The sequence below is a fragment of the Cervus elaphus genome, chromosome 27 (assembly GCF_910594005.1).
Source record: "Cervus elaphus chromosome 27, mCerEla1.1, whole genome shotgun sequence".
Classification (NCBI taxonomy): Eukaryota; Metazoa; Chordata; class Mammalia; order Artiodactyla; family Cervidae; genus Cervus; species Cervus elaphus.
Genome location: NC_057841.1, coordinates 63564413 through 63590009, shown reverse-complemented (window position 1 = coordinate 63590009; position 25597 = coordinate 63564413). Strand labels below are relative to the sequence as shown.

The 25597-nt window shown below is 47.2% G+C and overlaps 1 protein-coding gene across 2 annotated transcripts in view; it reads left to right on the top strand.

The window, feature by feature from the left end:
* Positions 1-13521: 13521 nt before the first annotated feature.
* KDSR (3-ketodihydrosphingosine reductase) overlaps positions 13522-25597 on the top strand; it is a 38178-nt gene continuing 26102 nt past the window's right edge. For both annotated transcript variants that reach the window (XM_043888948.1, XM_043888947.1), the window contains exons 1-5: positions 13522-13694; positions 19554-19643; positions 21774-21830; positions 24413-24478; positions 24674-24769. In XM_043888948.1, the coding sequence (XP_043744883.1) occupies positions 13587-13694; positions 19554-19643; positions 21774-21830; positions 24413-24478; positions 24674-24769 (417 nt within the window). In that variant the 5' untranslated portion in view covers positions 13522-13586. The remainder of the gene's footprint in view (positions 13695-19553; positions 19644-21773; positions 21831-24412; positions 24479-24673; positions 24770-25597) is intronic.

The window sequence follows — 25597 nt, the reverse complement described above, 5'->3', positions numbered from 1 at the left end:
CATCTGCTCTTAACTCCAGTAAGGTGATCCCTGGGTCGGGAAGATCCCCTGGAGAAGGAAAAGGCTACCCACTCCAGTATTCTGGCCTAGAGAATTCCATGGACTATATATAGTCCATGGGGTCACAGAGTCGGACACGACTGAGCAACTTAAAAAAAAAAAAAAAAGGTGATGTAAAAGAAAGAACCCAATATCTAGGAAATAGGAGTGCTAGAGTGGATTTATCACGTGAGAATCACTCACAAAGCCACATGTTCCTGGAAGAGACCCAGAACCCAGCCCCTCAAGCAGGGCGCTGATAGGTGAAAGGAGTGCATTCCAGAGTGTTTTCCAGGGTCTTTACTTTCATTGGAGCTGGAGCGGTCTTTTGGTTGCAGAAGTCAACTAGTAGCAATTAGCACAAGCCAGGGGGACTTGGTCACCACATTAAGGAGTGGGGCTGGAGTGATAATCAGTGGTCTTTCCTGCAGAGATCTTGACCAGTGATTCAGTGATGGCAGGGTCCTTAAGACCATCACTAAGGCGCTGCGGCAATAGTATCACAAAAAAATTCCTAGCCTGGTGAGCAGAGGTCCGGCAGTCGTGATTTCCAGACCTGAATCAAGTCATAGAATCTGTACCACTTGAAAGAAGTGGAGACTGTGTATTGTTGAGAAAGGCTTTTGCCAGAACATCTCAGGTTCAGTGGGAGCTTTGCCTTCAGCCTTCCCCAAAGGGTGTGGGGCTGCTTCAGGCTGCTGTGAAATAAAGAGGAATACCCAGGTTATTGGACATTGACTCTGAGCTAATATTCTCTACTGGAGAATCAGGAAGTCCTTGCCCACCATTCAAGAGAGAATTTATGGGGAGGAAGTGATAAGCGCGGTGGAGTTTTGACCAGACTCTGCACCATAGCAGGCCCAGGGGGACTCTGAACAAGTCAGCCATGGTCAGGGTCATCTTGGCCGTTCACTGGCCCAGGGAGTGAAGGTTAATGGAAAAAGAAGGGCCCCTGGAGCTCCACCCTCCTGAGAAAACAGTGAAGTAGTATTTACAGCCCTAGGAGAAATCCCACAATTTCATGCCACCATTCAGGACAGGAAACGTGCTGGTGTGATATTACCCACTGGGGGCCCATTTAACTCCTCAGGATGGACAGTGCAGAGAAGGAGTGAGTTTTAGAGAATATCAGGGCCTACCTACTTACATGTTCTTCTGTTTGCCTAACGTGTCATTAAGATGTATCTGAGATGGTTGAGAATTGAAAGAGGTGTGTTAAAAAGAATACAGACGCTCGTTCCCTGGTGGTCCAGTGGTTAAGATCCAGTGCTTTCAATGCCGAGGACCAAAGTTCGATTCTTGATGAGGGAGCCAAGATCCCACAACGCGATGCGGCCCCCACAAAATAATAAAAATATTCAAAAAATAAAAATAAAATCCTTAAAAGGATACAGGTATTATATAAGCTTAATCTTACAAAATGGGTAGTAATGCCAGGTTTCAAAAATTGATGGAACAAGAAATAGAGATTTTAAAATGGTGAGAGTTTCAAATGTAACCAACAAGAATTATAAATGGTGATATTTACTATGAAAAATTGGGAGGGAGAAAAGAAAGGTTAATGTAAGTGAGCTAAGGTCGCATCTATCAAAGCAGGAAACAATGATGTCTAAGGTCAACATATCAGGATATAATACAATAAGCAGATATGGTGATAACCCCCCAAAATGACTTCAGCTCTCTATTACTGCATTAAGCATTCCAAAACCTTATGGCTTAAAACACTACTTTCTCTCTCTCGGTGTCGGTGGGTCAAGAGCTCAGGGGAGCTTGGCTGGGCAGTTCTGGCCAGGAGCCTCTTGCACAGTTGGGGTCAGTGGCTGGAGCTGGAAGCACATCTGGGGACAGCGGACATCTCTCTCCAAGTCTCGGGTTCCCTCCAAGTGATGGGGTGCAACACCAAATACACTCAGGAATTGTTCCCACCAGAAGTGTGTAATCTGAATCCAGCCAAACCATAGACCTGACTGCTGGTTATAGGAAGTTCAGGGGAAAGAGAAGTAAATCACATCATGGGGAACCAGTCAAGCCAAAGAGCATGCAGGACGTCTGCTGAACAGCTTGCCTGGTCTCCAAAAAGTGTCGTTACCAAATGGAAGGTTTAGGGGATTTCCTAGGTTAAAAGGATCCTCTAGGTCAGAATACTGTAGTGGGCAGCGTTTCCCTTCTCCAGGGGATCTTCCCAACCCAGGGATGGAACCCAGGTCTCCCACATTGCAGGCAGATTCTTTACCAGCTGAGCCACAAGGGGGGCCCTAGGTTAAAAGAAACTGATGACAACCCAGAATCGAGAGTACAGTAAGAACATTGATTTGCATCCCGGTTTGAGGGGAAAATGGCTGTAAAAGACGCTGGAGGTAATTGAAGAAATCTGACTACAAACTAGGTATCAGATACTTTGGAATTGTTACTGTCTTGGATGTGATCGTGATGTGATTATGTTGGTGTTTGTGGGGCCCTTGTTTTCAGATGATACACCCTGAATTCAGCATGTACAGAGATGGGGGAGGAAAGCCCATGATGTCTGCAACTACTTTAAAGTTGTACCTGCCCACATTCCATCCCCACATAAACAAATGTGACTGAGTAAATAAATAGGACTGAAGGACTAGGGGTCATTTCTGGAGGAGATGAAATTGAAGAGTCAACTTTAAAAACATGTAGTGGTTTTTAGAAAATCATCAGCAACTGATCTTCATATTTCCCAAGCACTTAACACAGACGCAGGACTTATTTGTGAACACAGTCGTGGAACTGTCCTTGTTGCATACAACTGAGCACGATCCTGGTTGAAATGGTAAGGTACTTGAGTGTAGGTATTCCTTGATATGGAAATAGTTGTGTCTTAGAATGTTGTCAAAACTCTAAGACTTATATCCTATTTTCCCAAAGATGTTTATAAAACTGCCAGTGGCTTCTTGAAAGATTTGTGGCCTAAGACCTCCTGTGTTGCAACATTAAAAGGCTTTCCTGTATTTAATTGCAAGGTATGATGTCTTAGGCCATAAATAATTCCTCTAAGAATCCACTGACAATTTTATAGGAACGTTTAAACATTCCATATTAAAAAGTAGTAACAAAGTATCAAAGGAGTTCTAGGTTATTAAATAAAAACTTTGAAAATGGAAGAAACTGGTGGCAGCCACAGGTAAGTGAGGGTTTCCCTGGCGGCTCAGACAGTAAAGAATCTGCCTGCCATGCCCGAGACCTGGGTTTGATCCCTGGGTTGGGAAGATCCCCTGGAGAAGGGAAAGGCTACCCACTCCTTTCTGGCCTGGAGAATTCCATGGACTATATAGACCATGAGGTCCCAGAGTCGGACATGACTGAGTGACTTTCACTTCACTTCACAGGAAAGTGGGAAGGATGATGTTAGACGTGTTTGACATCAGCAATACGGTGGGCACAGCACTAGCCAATCAGAATGGCCGAGCTCTCAGCACGCGTCGGTCTCCAAGGCGACAGGTCTAGAATCTTAATAAAGGTACACACACACTTTTCCAGTAAGAGGTAGAACCTGTGTTCTCACAGATTCTTTTTGCTACAGGTTTGACTACAGAGTAGAGAAAACCCTTTGACAACTTTTTCTATTTCTTTAGGGGATGCTGAAATTATGGGAGCTCGCTAACAGCAAGTCTAAATTTCAGTTCACAGACTCCCGACAGAAGCGTCATATTTCTACACTATCAGTAAGTCAAACCCGAATCTGCTGTGCGGGCTGGAAAACCACTGTTGGTCTTCGCTAGACCTCTTCCTCCAAGGATCACACGGAAGTCCTCTGGAGCAGGAGGTAGATCTCTAGTCCAGAACCGCCGCGGCCGTTTTCATTCTTCAGGTTCGCTGATGTCCCTCCGCTCTGGTTTCCGCAGCAGAAGGAGGCCGAGAACCTGGTCAGGCGGGAACCCCGCGCCGCCCGGTGTGAGGTCCGGCCCTGGAGGAGCAGGTGGGCCAGCCCTCGGATCTCTGGGCAGAGGAACCCCCCTCTCCCGCCTGGAGCTTGCAAAATCTCCTCTGAGGGTGTTTAGCTTAACCTCCTCAGTGACATGAGAGGTTAGGGTCTGTTGGTGGGGGAGCCAGAAGGAAGGAAAATATTGCACAAGAGATTGTTTCTGCCTGCTTACTCGATGCGAGGGAAGCCTGCCATCTTCCGACAACAGGGGAGGAGAAAATTGGAAAAAATAATAACCCTGCCACACAGGGTTAGGTCATCCCACGAAGGCGTCTCCAGGAAAGTGTAGAGCTAAAAACAGCTTTCTTTGAGTTGTAGAATTTCTGAGTAAACATTTTTTCTTTATGCTCTTGTTTTCTAAGTTTTATGAAGGGAGCATTTTTTTATTGAGGTAAAATATGCATAATATAAAATTTACCATTTTTTAATATTTTTGAGTGTAACACAATTCAGTGGCATGAAGTACATTCACAATGTTGTGGAACCATCAACACTATTTCCAGAACTCTCAACCCAAACAGAAACTCTCAGCCCCTTAAATAATAACCCCCTCATTCTCCCTTCCCTCTAGCCCTTGAGGACCACTGTTCTACTTTCTTTCTCTGTGAATTTGCCTATTCTAGGTACTTCATATAAATGGAATCTATAGCATCTTCCCGTTTGTATCTGGTTTATTAATGCAGCATGTATTAAAACAAAACATTCAAATAGCTTCAGTAAAGATTATCCCTTATGAGTTACATTGTTGATAACTCAACCTACATTAGATAAATTAAGGAGAAAGGATCAAGCTCATGCCTCACAATGAAAATGCTACATAGTGTAATTATAGGCATGTAATGAAAGATGGAAGGCAGGAGGAGAAGGGGACAACAGAGGATGAGGTGGTTGGATGGCATCACCAACTCAGAGGACATGGGTTTGAGCAATCTCTGGGAGTTGGTCATGGACAGGGAAGCCTGGCATGCTGCATTCCATGGGGTCGCAAAGAGTTGGACACGACTGAGCGACTGAAAACAACAATATGAGTCATTGCCAGTTCACTCATAATTTTGTTATGAAAACAAAACAGAAAGCTGTCGGTGTAATCGTGTTTCATTAACTGTTGTTGTTCAGTCACTCAGCTGTGTCCAACTCTTCTCCTCCTGCCCTCAATCTTTTCCAACATTGGGGTCTTTTTTAATGAGTTGGCTCTTCCCATCAGGTGGCCAACAGTTATTACAAACTGTTGCTTCATAATAACTGCAAAGTGCAATGGCTGAAAACAAGGACGGCTGTTTACTTTGCTCATGAAACTGCTCGATGCATGGGCTCCGTGCTCTGCCACTGCAGCAGAGGCTGCTCTTTGAAGACGGTTGTTCACACAGCTGGCAAGCTGGTGTCAGCTACTGACTGGGAGCCCAGCGGGGCTGTGGCTGGAGGCCTCAGCTCTCCTTCGAATGGACCTCTCCATGGACAGGCTGGGCTCACTCAGAGGACAATGCATCACTGCAAGGGCGAGTGCTTCAGGAAAACCAGGGAGAAGCTGCGGGGCCTTTTCCACATTGTGACCACAAGGCCCGCCGTGTCACTTTGGCCACAGTCGTTTGGTCAAGGCCGTCACAAGGGTCCACCCGCGATCATAGACCCCACCTCTCAGTGGTGGTCACATTCAAAGAACATATGGGACTGGAGAGATTGTGGCTGCCATCCTTGGAAAACACAGTTTGTTGCAAAAATAATTCTCTGTATTCAACACTTTTATGCATACTTTCCATGAACAGCCTGTACAATTGTGTCCTTCTCCTTCTTTATGATTGTTCAGATGACATTTATTAAAATGCATTTTTAAGTCTGTGGGACTCTAATAATAAATCATTAAAGGTTGTATTTTGCAAGTGTTTTGGTCTGCTTTCATTTTTCTAATTGGTTGGCCACAGAAAGGAAATCAAGAAGGAAACTGGACATACAACACGATTTGAGAAGCACTGGTCTCGCTGAAGAGTGAAGAGGGCAGTGCTGCCTGGGGGTCGTCCGTGAGTCCTGCAGAATGTGGGGGATGCTGGGGACCCGGAAGCAGCAGGGAGAGGCAGCGGCAGGCGGACCCTGTGAAGGGTGGGAGTGCTGCCTTCCCTCCGCCTTCCTCTTCTTTGTTAATTCTTGGCTGTGCTGGGTCTGCCCTGCTGCTTGGGCTCTTCCCCAGTTGCGGTCCACGGGCGTCTCTCTGCAGTGCCTCCCTGCAGCGGGGCACAGGCTCCAGGCACTCAGGCTTCAGAAGCTGCAGCTCCGGGCCGGGCTCCCGAGCGCAGGTTCAGTCATTGCGGAATGATGACTGACTCCAAGGCACGTGGAATCTTCCCTGATCAGGGATCGAACCCATGTTCCCTGCATGGGCAGGTGGATTATTTACTGCTGAGCCACCAGGGAAGCCCCTCTGCCTTCTTTTCATAACCTCCCATTAGCATAGTTTGTAGTAGTGCTGTTTGTCTGTATAAATAAGGTGTAAACCTTACTTAGCCCTGGATCCACTTCCTCTGATAAGATCTGTGAGTCTTTACCATAAGCAATGATAAAATTTGCATACTTCTTTTGAGTCGATAATATATTTCTATTTTTATTTATTTCGCTGTGTCGGGGCTTAGTTGCAGAATGTGGGATGCTTCTCTGTGGCTCGTGAATTCCCTGCGGCCTCTCTAGCTGTGGAGCTGGCTTAGTTCCCCCAGGTCTGGGGGATGGATCTTAGTTCTGCAACCAGAGATTGCACGCGTGTCCCCTGCACCGCAAGGCAGATGCTTAAGCACTGGCCACCAAGGAAGCCCCAGTAATATATTCCTTAATGTTTGCCTTTACGGTGGTAAATATTTATACTTCTGTGACTTGATTTGTCAACTTTAACCAGTATCTTTGGGTATCAGGTGCAAAAGAGGCAGTTAATAAAGTCATCCTACCTTCCAAGTGTTTTCCTTCTTTCCCTCCCAAAAGGTTCTATTATTTCTACCTTATTAAGGTATAACACTTATATAACACTAGCATCTTTACCCTAGACACTACATTTGTTTTCATCTTTGTTATACACTTAAACTTATTTCATTTGCCAAATTCTCAAAAGACGGTCCTTTCACTCTACTCTTCTCAGTCATCTTGTGACTGGCTGAAGTTTCTGCTAGAAACCGAATGTCTGCATCCCCCAAACTCACATGTGAAACCCTAAGGCCCAAGGTAATGGTATCGGAAGGTGGGGTCAAGAGAGGTGGCTTTGGCCTCACAAACAGGATCAGCAGCCTCGTTAGAGACCTCGGAGAGCTCCCTGCCCTTTCCAAGTGAGGCCACAGAGACACGCTGGCCTCCGGGGACCCGGAGGTGAGCTCTTACCCAACACCCAACCTACCAGCCCATGGTCTTGGACTTTCAGCCTCTACAATAGAGATAAATGGATTTCTATTGTTTATAAGCCACCCAGTCTATGGTCTTCCATTAGAACTGCCCAGACAGACTAATGTAATAACCTTAATGCTTTTCTCAAGAGGCACTCATGGGAAAAGTATTGATCATTACACATTTAAGGGTGAAATACAGATTAGCTGGATAGAAAACTTTGCTCAACATTTCCTTCCTGGAGGATCTTATAGACGTGTCATTGTTCCCACACATGGAATGTCACTATGGAGAAATCTGAAACTAGCCAGATTTCTTTTTAAACAAGTGACCTGATTTTTTTGAGGGGGGCGGGGGGCCTGTTGGCAAAGTCTGCCTTCTTTTAAACCCAGTGTGCTTTTTTTCCCTATGGTTTTACATTTAAGCCCATGATCCATTCTGTTCTCCAGAAAACCAGAACTAATAGAAGATATGAATATACGTGTGTATGAAATGTAAGATATTGGCTCCCATGGTTATGAAAGCTGGCATAGTCCAAGATCTGCAGGGTGAGTTGGCAAGCTGGAGACTTAAGAAGAGCTGAGGTTTCAACTCTAGTCCAAAGGCAAGAAAAATGGGCAGTGTTCTACTTAAACATTCATCAGACAGGACTAACGATCTCTTCCTTGGAGGAAGGTCAGTCTTTAGGTTCTTTCCAGGCTTTCAACTGATTGGGTGAGACCCACCCACACTGGGAAGGCTGACCTGCTTTACTCAGCCTCCTGATTGAAATGTTTGTCTCATGAGATACCCTCTCACAGAAGTACCCAGGGTAAGGTTTGACCAAACAGCTGGGTACCGAGTGGTCCAGTCAATCTGACACATAAAATTAACTATCATATTATCTGAGTCAACTTTTGCAGAAGGTGTAAAGTTGAGGTTGAGTTTCATTTTTTTGTCGATGAATGTCCAATTTTCCCAGCATTATTTCTTGAAAAGGCTACCTTTCCTCCATCAAACTGCTTTTGCAACTTTGTCAAAAGCCTGTGGCATGTGTAGTTGTGGATTCTGGGTTCTGCTGGGTTCTGCTCTCTGTGGCTACTGCAGTCTTTGTTACTGTAGCCATATAACAAGTCTTGAAATAAGGTAGACTGATTACTCCCCCTTCCCCCTCATGTTTTAGATATTGTAGTTCCTTTACCTTTACATATAAATTTTAGAATAATCTTGGCTACAACTACCAAAAAAATATTGCTAAGATTTTGATTGGAAAAACACACTTTATAATAAATTTTAAAAATTGAAAAAATAACAGCAAAAAAGTAAAACTAAGCCCATGACGACCAACAGTGGGCAAGGAGCTGTCCCATCCGGTGGATGTCCGCGTGGCACGCCGGCCTCAGAGTGAAGGCCTCAGAGAACTGGGACCGGGACGGGAGCAGCTGGGACGGGGAGTGGGGCAGGCTCACACGCGGTCCCGAGTGTGTGCGGACGTCAGCGGGAGGAAGACCAAGCAAGGGGCCGCCAGATACCCTTCTCCGCTTTCGTGGGGCTTCCGGAGGAGAATGGGGCGGGGAGCACGCTGCCGTAATTACGCAGTTCTGCTCACGTAGAGAAGACGGCGGTACGGCGACGCTTTACTCTTCTTTCTTCACAGTGCCTCAACTTTCTTGTTTTTCCACCTGACGCAGTATTCCCAAGGACCAGTGCTTCCAGTGTGGGTGCTGAATCAGGGATCAACCCTAAGTGAGAGACTTCGCTATGCTTTGAAACCTTTACACCAGAATCCCTAAGAGGCTTACGGGTGGATAACGCCTTCACTCCACCTGGCAAACCCATGCACTGATCTACCTGACTGATCGTGAATGCAGATATATCGCCCACGCTGTGCTGTGTGCTACGCCTGGTCCCTCCGTCACGGCCGACTCTGCGACCCCCTGGACTGCAGCCCGCCAGGCTTCTCTCTGTCCATGGGGTGCTCCAGGCAAGAATACTGGAGTGGGGAGCCATTCTCTTCTGCAGGGGATCTTCCGGACCCAGGGATCAAATTCGGGTCTCCCGCATTGCAGGCAGATTCTTCACTTCCTGCGCCACCAGGGAAGCCTAGTGGTTGCCGAAAGCCCACTAGCTGTACGCCTGCGTCACGCTACCATATACAAAGAAGAGTGGGCCGAGAGGAGGGCTTTTCTAGATTAATATCTGTGCCAGCAATCTGGAAAAGCAGGATACTAGGCTGAACACAATGTCCCTTCCAATGTGTTCAGTACGAGGTTGAACACAATGTCCCTCAAACACAGTGATTTGAGTAAAAGCAAATCATAAATAGAAGGAGAAGTGGTAACCAAAGAAAAAGGAATAAATCAATGGATTACGTGACAAAGAAAAAGCAATGTTACACGAATTCCTTGAGGGACGCTCAGAGCACGGGGTGATGGTCTCTGAAAACTGCAACCCTGAGCAGCCTGCTTTGGGAGACATTTTGGTCAAATGATGTGTTGATAAGCTGGACCAATTGTTGGTAATTGAGTGAAACTCTAGCAAATGTGACACTATCTGTTTTTAAATTGGGACATAGTTGCTTTACAATGTGTTGTTAGTTTCTCTTGTACAATGAAATGAATCAGCGATGTGTATACAGGTAACCTTTCGCTCTTGGACCTCCTTCCTACCCCAGCCCCATCCCAGCCCTCTAGGCCGCCACAGAGCACTGAGCCGGGCTCCTTGTTTGACACAGGGGGCTGCGTGCCCACTAGCTGTCTCCTTTACACACGCTAGTGTATATACGTCGGTCCCAGTCTCTCAATTCATCTCACTCTCCTTTCCCCTCCCAGGTCCACATGTCTGTTCTCTATATCTGCATATCTATTCCTGTCTGCAAATAGGTTCATCTGGACCACTCTTTTAGAATCCATATATATGCATTAACAGACAATATTTGTTTTTCTCTTTCTGACTCACTTCACTGTGTATGACAGCCTCTAGGTCTGTCCACATCTCTACAAATGATTCAATTCCACTCCTTTAATGGCTGAGTACTATTCCACTGTATATATGTACCACTTCTTCTTTATCCATTCACATGTCAGTGGATCGCTAGGTTGCTTCTGTGTCCCGGCCATTATAAATAGTGCTGCAATCAACATCAGGGTGCATGTGTTTTTCTGAATTGTGGTTTTCTCAGGGTATACGCCCAATAGTGGAGTTTCTGGGTCATATGGTAGTTCTATTTTTAGTTTTTTAAAGAACCTCCATACTGTTCTCCATAGTCGCTGTATCAGTTTACATTCCCACCAGCAGGGAGAGAGGGTTCCCTTCTCTCCAGACCCTCTCCAGCATTTATTATTTGTAGATTTTTTGAGGATGGCCATTCTGACCTGTGTTTTGATTTGCATTTCTCTAATAATTAGTGATGTTGAGCATCTTTTCATGTGCTTCTTGGTCATCTGTACATTTTCCTTGGAGAAATGTCTGCTTAGGTCTTCAGTCCATTTCATTCTTCTTTTTCAGGCTATGTCTACTACTCACACCTAGATAGGGTTTCCCAGGTGACTCACCGGTAAAGAATCCACCTGCCAATGCAGTAGACACAGGTTCGTTCCCTGGGTTGGGTAGATCCCCTGGAGAAGGAAATGGCAGCCCACTCCAGTATTCTTGCTGCAAAATCCCAAGGACAGAGGAGCCTGGCAGGCTACAGTTCATGGGGTCACAAAGAGTTGGACAGGCCTTAGCAACTAAACAACAACAAGAAACACACCTGGATATGATGTAACACTGGCATCATCTTAGTGGCAAGATTGCAGTATGGATACCGGTGGTTAAATCTGTTGGGAAATTAAGAGCCTCCTACTTCACATTGCCTCCTCCAAATACTAGGCATATGTTTGTTCTGTTGTAGAAGAGCATGGATGGCCTGGACCCCAGAGAAGGTCTTGCCATTTCCTTTGGCTTCTTGGAGGTGTTCTCCCTCAGACCTGATGAAGTGCCTTTCTTCAGATGAGGGCTGGTGACATTGGACTTTAGGGTGGGGCCTGCCCATTCCAGAAAGACCAGTCATGTGATTTAGGTGGAAGTTCCCTGTTGTGTTATCTGCTAACCTGGAGACTGCCTTCAGCCACAAAGGCAATCAGTCAATTCTCTTATGAATGAAGCTGCAGCATGAACTCTGGATGCCAGAGGCACTTCCTTGGTGACCTGCCCTAGTTGGCAAGTCTCCATGGGAACTGTCACACCCAGTGTTGGGAGGTCCATGTCTGGAGAATTCCAGACTGTGCCCTTGTTGTTTAGTCTCTAAGTTGTGTCTGACTCCTTCTATGACCCCATGGATTGTGGCCCGCCAGGCTCCTCTGTCCATGGAATTGCCCAGCAGAAATACTGGAAACTTCTCCAGAGAATCTTTCAGACCCAGGGATTGAACCTGCAGCTAAGCGTCTCTTGCATTAGCAGGCATATTCTTTACCACTGAGACACCAGGGAAGCCCAGACTTTGCCCTATGTACAATTTCTCTTGGCTGACCCTCATAAACCATAATCATGAGTGTAACAGCTCTCACTGAACTCTCTGAGTCCTTCCAGCAAATAATCAAACCTGAGGGTGGCTTGGGAACCCCTCCTCCAAACTTTCAATTGATGTCAGAAGTCTTGGGGACTCATATCTTGTGATTCGTCTAATTCTGGCCAATAAATTAAGAAGAAAAACTCAAGATCAGTTCCTTTGTTTCTGAGCTCTCTAGTATTTCTAAGAATAACTTCAAAAAAGTAAAGCACATAAGCAAATAAAAAATATGTGCCTTTTGCAAACTAAAACCTTAACAAAATGTCACTTCACAGCCACAGTGGAGCCTGTAATTGAAAAGATAAAAACAAGTGTTGGTGAGGATGTGGAGAAACTGATATCTTTATACACTGCTGGTAGGGATTATAAAATTGGGCAACTGCTTTGGAAAATGGTCTGGCAGTTCTGGTTAAAACAGTTATTATAAGATCCAGCAATTCCACTCCTAGGTATACACCCAAGAGAAATGAAAAACTTCTACATGAATTTTAACAGCAGCATTGTTCATAATAGCCAAAAAGTAGAAACAACCTAATGTCCATCAATTGATGAATGGATAACTGATATATGGTTTGTCCACACAATGGAATTTGGTCATAAAAAACACGAATTACTCATACACTGTACCACATGGATGAACCTTGAAAATGTATGCTGACTGAAAGAAGCCAGCTACAAAAGGCTACCTATTCTATAATTCCATTTATATGAAATATCCAGGATAGGTAAATTCATGGAGACAGAAAGATTAGTGATTACTTAGGGCCCGAGGGGGTGGGAGGAAATGGGGAGTGACTGTTAACAGGTAGGGATTTGTGTGTGTTTTCAGAGTGCAGCTCAATGACGGTGGTGATATTTGCACAACTCTGACTATATAATGTACTTTAAACAGGTGCATTGTATGGTATGCGAATTAGATCTCAACAAAGCGTTTGACCTTTTTAAACCCTGCCTTGGTAAAAGATGAACTTTGAACTCAAGGAAGCTGAATGACCTGAGCGATTTTAGAACTCCCTGTCCAGGCCTTCCCGGTCCTTGGCAAGCGAAAGTGCGCTGTGACCATTTTTTAAGCACGAAAGAAAATACGAAATGGAGCCCGGGATTCGCGGGCCTGGTGCCGGGCCTTCCGCGCTGGAGCGAGGCCCGGAGGTTCGGACCGGCGCGTAGACAGCCCCCGGCCGCCGCCTCCGACCCGGGGAGGCTCGGCGCGCGGCCCCGCATCCCTAAGGAGCCCCCGCCTCCCCGGCGTAAGGTGCTGGTCCCGTCCTAGAGCTGGGGACGTGAGGCAGCCCCCGGGCGCCCCCGCCTCCGCGCCCCGCGCCCCCGCCCCTCTCCGCCGCTGGCCGCGCCCCGCGCCAAACACCGGCTTAGGTCCCTCCCCGACCCCGACCCCGGCCCCGCCCCCAGGCCTCGGCCCTGCCCAGCCCCGCGCGTCGCCGACCCACCCAGGCCCCGCCCCTGCCCCGCCCCCGCCCCGCCCCCGCCGCGCGCCGCCGAACCCCGGCCCCGGCCCGGTCCCCGTCCCCGTCCCCGCCCCGCCCGCACGCACCGCCCGCGCGTCGCCGAACCCCCCGGCCACGCCCTCCGTCCCCGCCTCCAGTCCCGCCCCGCGCGCCGCCGAGCCCCACCCCGCCCGCCCTGCCCGCCCCGCCGGCCCCGCCGCTCTTGACCGCCGAGCCTGCGCCGAGCTGCGCCCGGGCCGCCGGTCGCGCGATGCTGCTGCTGGCCGCCGCGTCCCTCGTGGCCTTCGTGCTGCTGCTCTACATGGTGTCCCCGCTCATCAGCCCCAAGCCCCTCGCCCTGCCCGGGGCGCACGTGGTGGTGAGTGGCCCCCGAGGCCGCGGCGGCGCCGTCCCCGGAGCGCGGGCCCCAGGCCGGCCGCTCCCCGGCGGGCAGGCCCGCCGCCCCGCCGCCCCGCCGCCCCGCCGCCCCGCGCCGTCTTCTCCGCTGCCTCGGCTCCCCTGGGGCCGGCGCGGGCTCGGGGGGCGCGCGTCCGCGCCCGGGGCGTCTCCGGGGCGCAGGGGTTTCTGTGCTTCGGCTCCCCAATGAGTCCGCCGAGCGGGCGGAGGGGCCGCGGGACTCCGCCGGGACCCCGCCGGGACCCCGCGGTCGCTGGCGACCCGGGCGCGGCGCGCGGCCCAGGCCGGGTCCGGGGCTTGGCCGGGGCGGCCCCCGATAGGCGCCTTGCGCGAGTGACAGCGGGCAGAGCGGTCCGGGAAGTGAGTCTCTCCGGCGGAGCGGCAGTCCTCGCGAGCGGCGTTGGGGCCATCTGCCCCGTCTGCACGGCCTGTCCCTGCTGGACTCCGCCTGGGGTCGGCCGGTGCCGCCCCCTTGCAGAGTCAGACGGCTGAGCCAGAGGACCTGGCTTGTGCGTTTGTGATGAAGGGGACGTCGGTTGGTGGGTGTGTTTCTTATCAGAAACTCCTGTCTGCGATGATCCCTCCTCTGCAGGTGGACCACCTCACTTAAACAGAAAGCCTGCTTTCTGCGCCCGGCATGCCACCATTTGCTGTGGCTTTCTGGGCCGTTTCTTACTTGATTTTTTTTTACAAGCCCGAGGCACGTAGAGGCGGGAGGTTATGAATAAGAAAAGTTAGTTGCTAAGCAGTTAGCACAAATCCTCCTGGTGTGGGAGGTGACATATGGGTGTCCTGGCTAAGATCCGAGCATCGTTGGGATGAGATGGGATGATGGTCGTTGCTTTTAGCGTGTCTGACGTCCCGCCGAGAGTTTCTGAATGGGAACATATATTTTGTTTAATTTCTCTCGTCAAACCAATAGTGTACTTCCAGCTCCAGCCATTCCTGATGCAGAAGATAGATAAGGAGGTGAGTTGTTAGTTCATTAGCTAGGGAGAGAGGAGCAAAATTTTACAATCATGTTGCCTTCTGAAAGGGTCACATCTGCAAGAGAACTTAGGCCTCAAAAACTGTGGCTTTAAAACTTGGGTTTTTTAGCAGTGATGTTTGCAGAGCACACCTCGTAGTGTTTATAAGGGACTCTCACTTAACGGCGACTCTGGTCCTACCAACCCCATCATGCTTCTGCAGGCCCTGGATAAGATAATGAACACATCTGCTGGGGTAGATCCCACAGAATTTCTTACTTTCACCGTCTCATTTGGCTGTGCCACTGTAAATGACGTGAGGACGACATGAATAATTCACGTGATGCCACCATCTGTCTTCTTTTTTTAATGACATAAAAAGAGTAAAAGTGTAATTGTTTTTCTTGAGATTTGTTAGGACTAGACCCAGTCGTGTCAGGAAGGGGGCCAGTGTTCAGAATGTCTTGCTGATGGGGAAGCATGAGCAGGCTTAGGTCAGAACTAGTTATTCTTTTGTTTTTAAAACAATTCTGATTGATGAGTATTATCTCTCTAATTACACTGGTAAAGCTGTGCAGCAAGCCTTACACAGTGTGTGTGTGTGTACACACGCGTGTGCACACGCTTAGTCACTCAGTTGTGTCCGACTCTTTGTGACCCCATGGACTGTATGTAGCCCACCAAGCTCCTCTGTTCATGGGATTTCCCAGGCAAGAACACTGGAGGGGGTTGCCATTTCCTTCTCCAGGTGATCTTCCCGACCCAGAGATGGAGCCCATATGTCCTGCATCGCAGGCAGATTCTTTACCATCTGAGCCACCAGGGAAGCCCTCTTACACAGTATATACTTATTTAAATCAGCTGTTTTTTAAACAAAGCTGTTAAACTGATTTGGTGAAAGCTAGAAAATCAAGCCTGCCCTTTTGGGGAGATGGATGGAGAAGCTGTTCTGACAGCAAAGCGCCCTCTCTTGCCCTCGATAAGAGGTGTGTGGTAGAATTGAAGACATATTAACATTTAAAACAGTAGTGGCAAAGAACAGTCAGAACGAGTGATAAAGAAAGGCATTAAACTGTTACCTTTGGGGTCTCATGTCACCAATGGTCAGGCAACTCAGTCCATGTTTACTGTTTTCTCAGCCGTTAGGAAAATCTCTTATGTTTTCTTACACCACCCAAGGGTAACGTATCCTGGATTGGCTTAGGCATGTTCTTAGATACCTTCTGTGAATTAGCTGGCTTGGACTGGAAGGTCAGTTTCCCATGAACCGTGACTCAGAAGTTGAAGTCTTACTCTTGTTTTTATGGATAAATCTTATAAGATTACACCCTGTTCTTTGTTGTGCAGTAATTTGACACAGCTTGCTTACCTGTTTCAGTCCAGAAAAAGGACAGTAACGATCATAATACCCACAGAGCACCTGAGAGCATATACATTTTCTCAACCACCTCATCACTTCCACTTCCATGTATTCCTTGAATAACAGGATTTTTACTTACAAGCTTTTTTGGCTTTTTTTTTTTTTTTCCCCAGGGAAATGGCATGGTACACCACTTTGCAAATTAATGGTAGGCAAGTATTTATTTAGCAACTGTTTATGCGGAGTGCTGTGCTAGGAATGAGCATGGAGCTCAGACTTGATACTCGTCCTCAGCGAACTTAGAGTCTGACCCGGAAGCTCAGGCAGGCACAGAAGGAATTGCAGAAGGTGCAAAAGTGACAGGCAGGACAGAGGGACAGAGTCCGGGAAGGCTTCTTGGAGGAGGAGATGTTGGGACCGGCCTCTACAGGTTCCATGGGATTTGGAAATGCAGGTGTGTGGGAGATGTTGGGTGAAGGGACCTGTAGGCAGCAGAAATAGCCAGTGACATTCTTAATGATCTTGCTAATTGAAATGTCTGATAAAAAGTAATAAGCCAAAACCACCTATGAAATATATATATTTTTAATATTTATCTACATTGACTCAGTGGACATGAGTTTAAGCAAATTCAGGGAGATGGTGAAGGACAGGGAAGCCTGGCGTGCTGCAGTCCATTGGATCACAAAGAGTCGGACATGACTGAGCAACCGAACCACAACATTTATTTATATGGATAGCCTGGATCTTAATTGTGGCAACCCCATTCTTTCATTGTGGCATGTGAACACTTAGTTGCAGCATGCAGGGTCCAGTTCTCTGACCAGGGATAGAACCCAGGCCCCCTGCATTGGGAGTCTTAGCTACTGGACCACTAGGGAAGTCCCCCTATAAAATATTTCAATAGCAAAGAGCTCTTCAGAGGTGACTGTTAGGTGGGATAGCAGATGTATCTTAATAGTAAATGGTAGATAATTGGTTAATTATCCCAAAGAAATCCCTTCATTAGTGAGAAGCTGAGGTTCAGGAGAAACCTAGGAGTTCCATGGAGATAGGTACATTGTGTAGGAAGGAATCTTGATCTTTAAAGTCACGAGATGGGGGGAAAAAAAAAAAAAAGTCATGAGATGGAATCAGAGATATTCTTTACAGCAAGATTTATATCTAACAATAAAATATTCAAAGCAATCTAGATGCTCACTGTAGGGGAATGGTTAACTAAGTTTTGATATAGCTATCTAACGCAATATTGTGTGTCCTTTTAGTTTTTCGACTATACTTTTTTTTTTTTTAAGGTAGAATACAAAAGTGTGCAAGGGCAGATGCCTCTCTGACTCTTGTCTTCCTCCCTCACCTGCTCCCCTGGCCTGTGTTATATAATGTGCATAGGAAAAATGAATAGAAAGATAATGTTACGTTTGTATCATTAAGTTAAATACATTTTGAGCCCTTTCTATATGCCAGGCATTATACGAAGGGCTGGGAATATAGTGTGTGTGTTAGTTGCTCAATCGTGTCCATCCCTTTGCGACCCGGTGGACTGTAACCCTCCAGGCTCCTCTGTCCGTGGGATTCTCCAGACAAGAATACTGGCGTGGGTAGCCATTTCCTTCTCCAGGGGATTTTCCTGACCCAGGGATCAACCCCAGGTCTCCTGCATTGCAGGCAGTCTTTACCATCTGAGCCACCAGGAAGTCCAGAATGTAGTGGGGTGCCCAAATAGAATTGGTGTTTTTAGGGAGTCTGTGGAGTGGTAATGGGAGAGATGATTGTAAATCAAATAGTCACACAGGTAAATGCACGGCTCTTTGGTTATGGAGTGATGTAAACGCAAGGGGAAAAAGGCTGCAGTGCTGAAAAGCGGGCTGAGGCGGGGCCGAGGGCAGCCTGTGAGGCTTTCCTGAGGCCGTGATCATTTGAGCTTTTTATTGGGTGAATAGATGCCAATTAGATGAAAAGGGGAGGAGAGCATTTCTGGCAGGGAGAATAGAATGTGCAAAGGTCCCGTGGCTGGAGAAGGCATGCCTGGGAGCCAGCCGGTATGGCTGAGCCTTGGACAGTGAAGATGGGAACAGTGCCAGAAGAAAAGCTTCGCTGTTTAGTGTTTCCACGTGGTCATGTATCACTTTATAATAAGCACTTGTTTAAAAGATCATAAGATATATGCTGGTGATTATTCTTTTCATCTCCTGTAGAACTGGTCATTCATAGAAGATAGATAGAAAAACAATGTTCATTTGGATTTGGACTCAAAGCCAAACTAATGTATTTATTTTTTAATTCATTGAAGTATGGTTGATTTACAATGTGTTAATTTCTGCAGTATAGCAAAGTGATTCAGTTATGTATTATATATAATATATACATATACATTCTTTTTCATAATGGTTTACTGCAGGTTGAGTGTAATTCCCTGTGTTGTAGAGTAGGGCCTTCTTGTTTATTCATTTTGTATATAATAGTTTCCATCTGCTAAACCCAAGCTCCGAGTCCATTCCTCCCCCACCCTGGAACCGCAAGCCTGTTCTCTTTGTCTGTGGGTCTGTTTCATAGATAGGTTCATTTGTGTCATATATCAGATTCTGCATATAGCAATATCATGTGATACTAATATTTGTCTTTCTCTGTATCACTTACTTCACTTAGTACGATAATCTCTGGGCCCATCTGTGTTGCTGCAAACAGCATTCTTTCTTTCTTTCTTAAAGCCGAGTGCTATCCCACTCCGTTCCATATGTGCACGCATCCGTACAGTGTGTCCACACATCTTCTGTATCCATTCGTGGACCTTGAGGTGGTTTGCGTGTCTTGGCTGTTGTGAACAGTGCTGCTGTGAACATAGGGGCGCACGTGTCTTTTCGAATTATCAGACTAGTATATTATTTATTAGCTCGATGTAGAGGGCTCTTGCCCCCCCAGTGGACTCAGAATATAGGTGTGCAGTGGATGGTTCAGTACTGGAAACAGTCAGAACCACACGCCCTGCTGACAGTTTGTTCTCAAACTCCATTCATTGGGTCTGGGATGACGATGCTACGGTAGTTGAAGATTTAGTTCCTGTAGGTTGGATTTTGGAGCTCATCATAGTTGTTTAATTTATTTGCGTTGGGTCTTAGTTGGGAGGCGCAGGCTTCGTCATCCCGGGGTGTTTAGGATCTTAGTTCCCCTGCCTACCCTGCCTTGCAAGGCAGATTCTTTTTTTATTGTTATTATTTATTTATTTTTAACTGAAGGGTAATTGCTTTACAGTATTGTGTTGGCTTCTGCCAAACATCAGCGTAAATCAGCTAGGGAACCCAAGTCCCCGCCCCCTCTCGGTTGTTCCAGAGCTTGAGTTCCCTGCGTCAGACAGCAAACTCCCATTGGCTATCTATTTCACACATGACGGGTTCTTCACCCCGGACCACCAGGGAAGCCCCCTGTCATATTTTTTTTTTAGTTTCCCACAGAAGGGAAATTTCAAGTGCTAAGATTTCTTTATTTCTGCTTTTAGGTTACAGGAGGCTCTAGTGGCATCGGAAAGTGCATTGCTATCGAGTGCTATAAACAAGGAGCCTTTATAACTCTGGTTGCACGGAATGAGGTAAGTCTTCCAGCTATGTTCTTAGGTACTGAGTCAGCATGATGTGAGTCCCAGAGGCCGTGCGAGGCTCGCAGTGTTCACGCCTGTCTCTGCTTGGAGCTGTGACTCCTGTGCTGTGCTCAGTCGTGTCCGACTCCTTGCGACCCCGTGGACTGTAGCCCGCCAGGCTCCTCTGTCCGTGGGATTCTCCAGGCAGGAATACTGGAGTGGGTTGCCATGCCCTCCTCCAGGGGATCTTCCCGACCCAGGGATCGAACCCAGGTCTCCCGCATTGCAGGCGGATTCTTTACCATCTGACTGGTTATTTCTTGTGTTCCAGGCAAAAACTTCCTGGTTGAAGTCAGGTTAGCTCCACAGATATTTTATTCAGGGCCAGGAACTCTGAGGCCACACTGCAGAGACTGCAGACCTGGGAGAGGCAGAGACTTAGGTGCACCCCTGGCCACAGGCAGCCAGGGAGGCCGCCCCCTGCCCAGAGCCGCAGACAGCGGCATCCTAGGGCCGATCTGAGTCCTGAAGGATTACTGTAGGCATTTCTCTGTAATTTGCTTCTGACGTCATCTCCATCTCTGGAGAGACCCAGACTGCAGGGGAAATCTCCCTCCTCCCCAGCAGTTCCACAAAACACGTGCTTTTCTGTGCCAAGTCAGCACAAGATCTGTTTCCCTTTTCTGTTCAGTGTCTGTTTTCCTTGCCCGAGCCCAGGGCGCTGCGCTCCGTTCTGCCCGACAGGTCCCGCGTCCTGCTCCCTGGGGCGTGGGGAGGGGCAGGGACCACAGCGGGCCTTCTGGGCTTGGCAGGGAGCTCGGGTCATAGTGGGCACTCGCTCGGGACGTCTCTGTTGGCTGCAGAAGTGAAGGGAGGGCGATGGACCGAGGGGCAGATGCAGCGCAGCGTTGTTGATGGGGTTTGATGCACCGGTGAACAGGGAGGGTGGCGGGGTGCTGGCTGCCCTGGGGCGGGGTGGGGCGAGGCGCACAGCTGGGCAGTGAAAGTGCCCAGGTGGATGGCAGACCACGGGGGGCCCCGGGGGAACCGTGCAGATAGTGACACAGAATTAGGCTCGGGCAGCCATCATCTCTTTAAAACATGAAGAAAGGCAGAACTAGCTCCCTTTTATTTGTACCCGGACTCCTCTACCAGCGCATCTGCTTTGGCATCGAAGCCACCTTCCTGACTGAAAACCCGGCTGTGGTGAAACGGCATCGTGTGAGGTTTGTCCAGTGCCGAGGTTTGACAGGAGACACGGGAAACAGGAGGCAGGGTAGCCTGTCGGGTCCTCCGTGGCTTTCCGTGGCTCCTGGCGCTGCTGGGGGTGAACGAGCCTTCTGGCACCAAGAAGGCCTTTACTGTCTAGTGTGATTTTATACTCTGGCTCTGGCAAAGTCAGGTGGTGTTCCTCTGTATTAATAGAATAATATGATTTTATTACGGGCACATTCTTGTTTAGAAAACCTGCACGTCTTTTGGAAGGACTCCCGTGTCCTTTTGTTCTTTTCTGCTGTCATGCTGTATTTAAATTCTAGCATTTATAGCAAATTGAGGCACTGTAAACTGATCTCCATCTTCTTGAAAGTGACTAAAACAAGCACAATTGAGATCTTGGGAGAATTACTCAATTACTGGATAGTTTTGCTTGTCCTCAGAGTATTTTTGGAAGTAGCCAAGCATAGGTTTACCTCGTCCATCTCACAAGTGATTTTTACTTTATTTGCTTTTTTGGTGGAGGAGGGACTCTTTAGATGATCTTGTAGGAAATCATTATGTCATGAAATCACACATACTCTTCAGTTTGGGAAGATGTTTCATAACTCCGTAATGTCAAATGAAAACATTTATTAGAATTGGTGGGAGACTGTTAGCAATTAATACTGATGATTGGGACTTTGAGTTTCATTGGTTTTTTTTATTATCTTTCTCTGCAGTGAAGTTAAACCCTCACGATCCCTTAGTCACAGCTTAGCCTACCTCGCAGCGATGTGCCCCACAGCTCTGCACATGCAGGTGCTGTCCCGTCTGCTTTCTGGCATTTAATAAGTCCTTGTACAAAAACTGCTTTTTCTCTCCTTTTAAACAAACAAATGGACAAATAGATCACCACCAGAACTAATTGTTCTCTGTTGCTTTCAGGACAAGCTATTACAGGCAAAGAAAGAAATCGAAAAACACTCTATTAATGATAAACAGGTAAAGTTCCTGTGCTCATGATGCATTTTCTGTCTAATCAGCACGGATATGCAAAGGAAAAGACTGTGACTTCATCCGTGAACAGTTCATCGAAAGCACATCAACTGTTCCTAATTGTTTTTAAAATGGTGAAATTGTTTGAATTGTCTTGGATTTCAGGTTATTACCAAAGCAATGCATAGATTCTGACACACATACACACACACAGGTGATCCAATAACAGAATGCTTTCCTAGAAAATGATTTCAGTTATTTATTCAAATTAACATAAGGGAAAGGAGGTATTAAAAATACTTTTTGATTATGCAGTTTTTTGATTGATGCAGTGGTACGTTTATGTATACAATATATTTATTTTAGAATAAAACATAATGATAAATTAATAGCCACACACTCATCACCCAACTTAAGAAATGGCATTTTCCGGGGCCCCTGAAATCTCCTCTGTTTGCCCACATCAGCCTAATCCTTCTGTCTCATTCCTAGAGGTAACCCCCAACTTGATTTTTATAGTTTTTTTTTTCCCTTTTGTTTTTTAGTTTTTTGGCTGTGCCACACAGCATGTAGAACTTCAGTTTCCTGACCAGGGATCGACCCCTTGCCCCTGCATTGAAAGTCTTAACCGCTGGACTACCAGGGAGTTCCCTTCCTTTTTTTTTTTTTTAAATAATTTGACCATAAGTGCATGTAACCCTAAGACGCGTATTGTTTACTTCTGCTGCTTTTTGAGCTTTATGGCATCATTCTTACTTTGATAGCTTTGTTGAGATAGAATTTCACATACCGTTTAGCTCACTGATTTAAGGTGTACAGTTCAGTGGATTTTAGCATGTCCACAGAGTTGCAGTTATCCCCAGAATCAGTTACGGAACACTTTCCTCCTCCCATGGGGAGTCCGTGTTGTTTAGCAGTCAGCCCTTGTTGTGTTCCAACCCCTCCCGGCCCTAGGCAATCTCTAACCTGTTTTCTCTAAGTTTATACAATGTCATTCTTTGCATATTCTTAGGCAACTTGATCTCTTCACCTGATCTTGTTGTTAAAATTCCTCTCAGTTGCTGCATGAAGTAATTGTCCATTTTTTCTGCTGCCATCTGGAGTTTTCTTGTATGTGTAGACTGTCCTCCATTCATCAGCTCTACTGTGGGGGGATGTTTGGGTGGTTTCCATTGTCTTCCCAGTTTGCTTTCTTTGTTGCTATTGCTAAGGGTTATCTGTGCACTTTGTACGAGGATGGAATACACCTAGAAGTGGAACCGATGAGTCGAGTGTGTGCATCGCCAACATGGCTACACTCCTGCCCGCAGTGACTCCTTGCCAATACTTGGTATTAACAGACTTTCTAATTTTTGCTTTCCTAATGGGTTTTAAATGGTGTTTCACCGTCATTTTAATTGCCTCATTTTTTTCCCTCCAGAAATACATTAGAGAACTTTGTTGTTGTTGTTGTTAAGTCGCTAAGTCATGTCCGATTCTTTGTGACCCCACAGACTGTGGACTGCCGCACGCCAGGCTTCCCTGTCCTTCACTATCTTCTGGAGTTTGCTCAAACGCATGTCCATTGAGTCGATAATGCTAAGATGCTAAGGTGGTGAAGCAAAGAGAACTTTGCATGTCAGTCAGATAAATCTGCCTCATCTCTTAACACTGCTGTGGCGTAATCCTGGGTGCCCCAAAGTTTACTGAATCAGTTCCCTTTTATTGGCTGTTTGCATTTTCTTCCTTTGCATTCCGTGCTGCAAGCGGATGGCCTCACCCACCTCTGTGTGTGGGGGTCTTTCTCTAGCACCGGGGCCTCGTCTGTACCCCTTCTCTGAGCCCACGGACGTTGGAAAGCCGCCAGCTCGGCAGGTCTCCCCAGTTTTGCTGTTTTGTTTCCCTGTCCCTGTGAGCTCTGGTAGAGAAGGGGCGTCATCTAGAGCGCGGATCTGGAGCGTCCTGGTGAAGGCCAGTCTCGCCGACGCCCTGTCCGCTCCTTCTCCTGCCTCGTTAGCCCCACTCTTCACCCGGCAGAAGCCTCGGTCGTGTGGAAAGCCCTTGACTTGCACGTCCAGGAGGGGGGAGGTCCTCAGGGCTAGGGTGTGCAGGAGGGGCCGGGCGGCCTCCCTTCCCCAGCTGGCGTGTTTCTCTGCGGCGCATGAGCAGGGCCCTGGCGACATGCTTTTCCTGGTAGTTTGTTAGTTTTTTCCCCCCTGCCAAAAATTGCCCATATGTGCAGGCCGAGTTGCTTCAGTCGTGTCCCACTCTGTAGCCCCCCAGGCTCCTCTGTCTGTGGGATTCTCCAAGCAGGAACACTGGAGTGGATTGCCATGCCCTCCTCCAGGGGATCTTCCCGACCCAGGAATCAGACCCGTCTCCAGCATCTTCTGCATTGTCCGCGGAGTCTTTTACGGCTGAACCACTGGAAGAACTGCCCTCCATCCCCAATTTGCCTCTCCTAATTGCATTGTCAGCAGGTTTCAAACCCTGCAATCGGAACATCCAAACTGGACTCCTTATCTCCTGGAAAAAATTGCCTTTAATTTTTAAAAACAGTTCTTTTAAAGCCCTGCATAGCTTTGATCACTTTTTTCTCTTTCTGACAGGTGGTGCTGTGTATATCAGTTGATGTATCTCAAGACTATAGCCAAGTAGAGAACGTCATAAAACAAGTAAGAGTCAGTTGGGTCAGTTGGAGTTAATCCACTCGCCTTTTGATTGGTCCTTGCCAGTTTGGTGTGGGGCTTGGAGTTGGCATATCTTCCCTATAGGTCTAATAGTTTTATAGATTTTATTTATTGGCATTGATTGGCTACTAACGGATTCTTTGTTTCTCTTCCTTAATGCCCAATTTGATAAACTTGCAGGCTCAGGAGAAGTTGGGCCCAGTGGACATGCTTGTAAACTGTGCAGGAATGTCACTTGCAGGAAAATTTGAAGATCTTGAAGTTAGTACTTTTGAAGTAAGTAAAAATTTGTTTTTTCACTGTGGTAGCCCCATACACTATGAGGGAGAACTAGTTTATGGCTGAAAGCTTTATGAATGAAATAGGTGAAATGCATTCCAGTTTAACAGAAGCTTCAGCAAGCTAGAGGAAGGCTGGACAGGGTTTTAGTCCCAGTGACCGTCCAGCCTTAGAAGTTTACACAGGCCTCTGGACCTTGGCTTCCTCAGCTGTAAAATGGGAATGCAGCCTCCAGCCTGACACAGTAAATCGATAGGAACTGATTTATCAGTTCCTTATCAGCAGAGCCCTTTGAAAGCCAAGAGAGATGCTGGTTTTCTCGTCAAGTATCAGTGTTTTTAACAATGAAAACCCAAAAAAGTTGAAGAGCAGACTCTGGCATTCTCAAGCCAAGAGAAAAAGACAATGTGTCATATTTATGTTTATGTTTTTTAAAAACGTCAGCCAAAGAAGTGTGCAACAGACTTGAAATCCCTCTTAAGTGTACAGCATGTTTTTCTTCATTTGATGTTGTGTCAGCTGTCTCTGTCTTTTACTGGTCTGTAGAGCCTTCATGGTGGTGATGGGCTTTGAATGATCTTGGTGAAATTAGGGCGCACTCCCTTTTATGGAAGAGGAGACTCCCCGAGCGGCAGTTCAGACGTCCTGCTCTGGCAGGCTGGGGCAAAGCACTGTAAACTCTGCAATTTCAAGTCAAGCTGTGCAAGTCCAGTGGAGGCAGAAGCAGAGTGATGCCTTAGCTGGGACTCTGGTATCGGAAGGCTTCTTTATCAGCTCGGCAGAAAAGAAAGCTGTTGCGTCAGGACTTCCCTGGTGGTCCAGTGG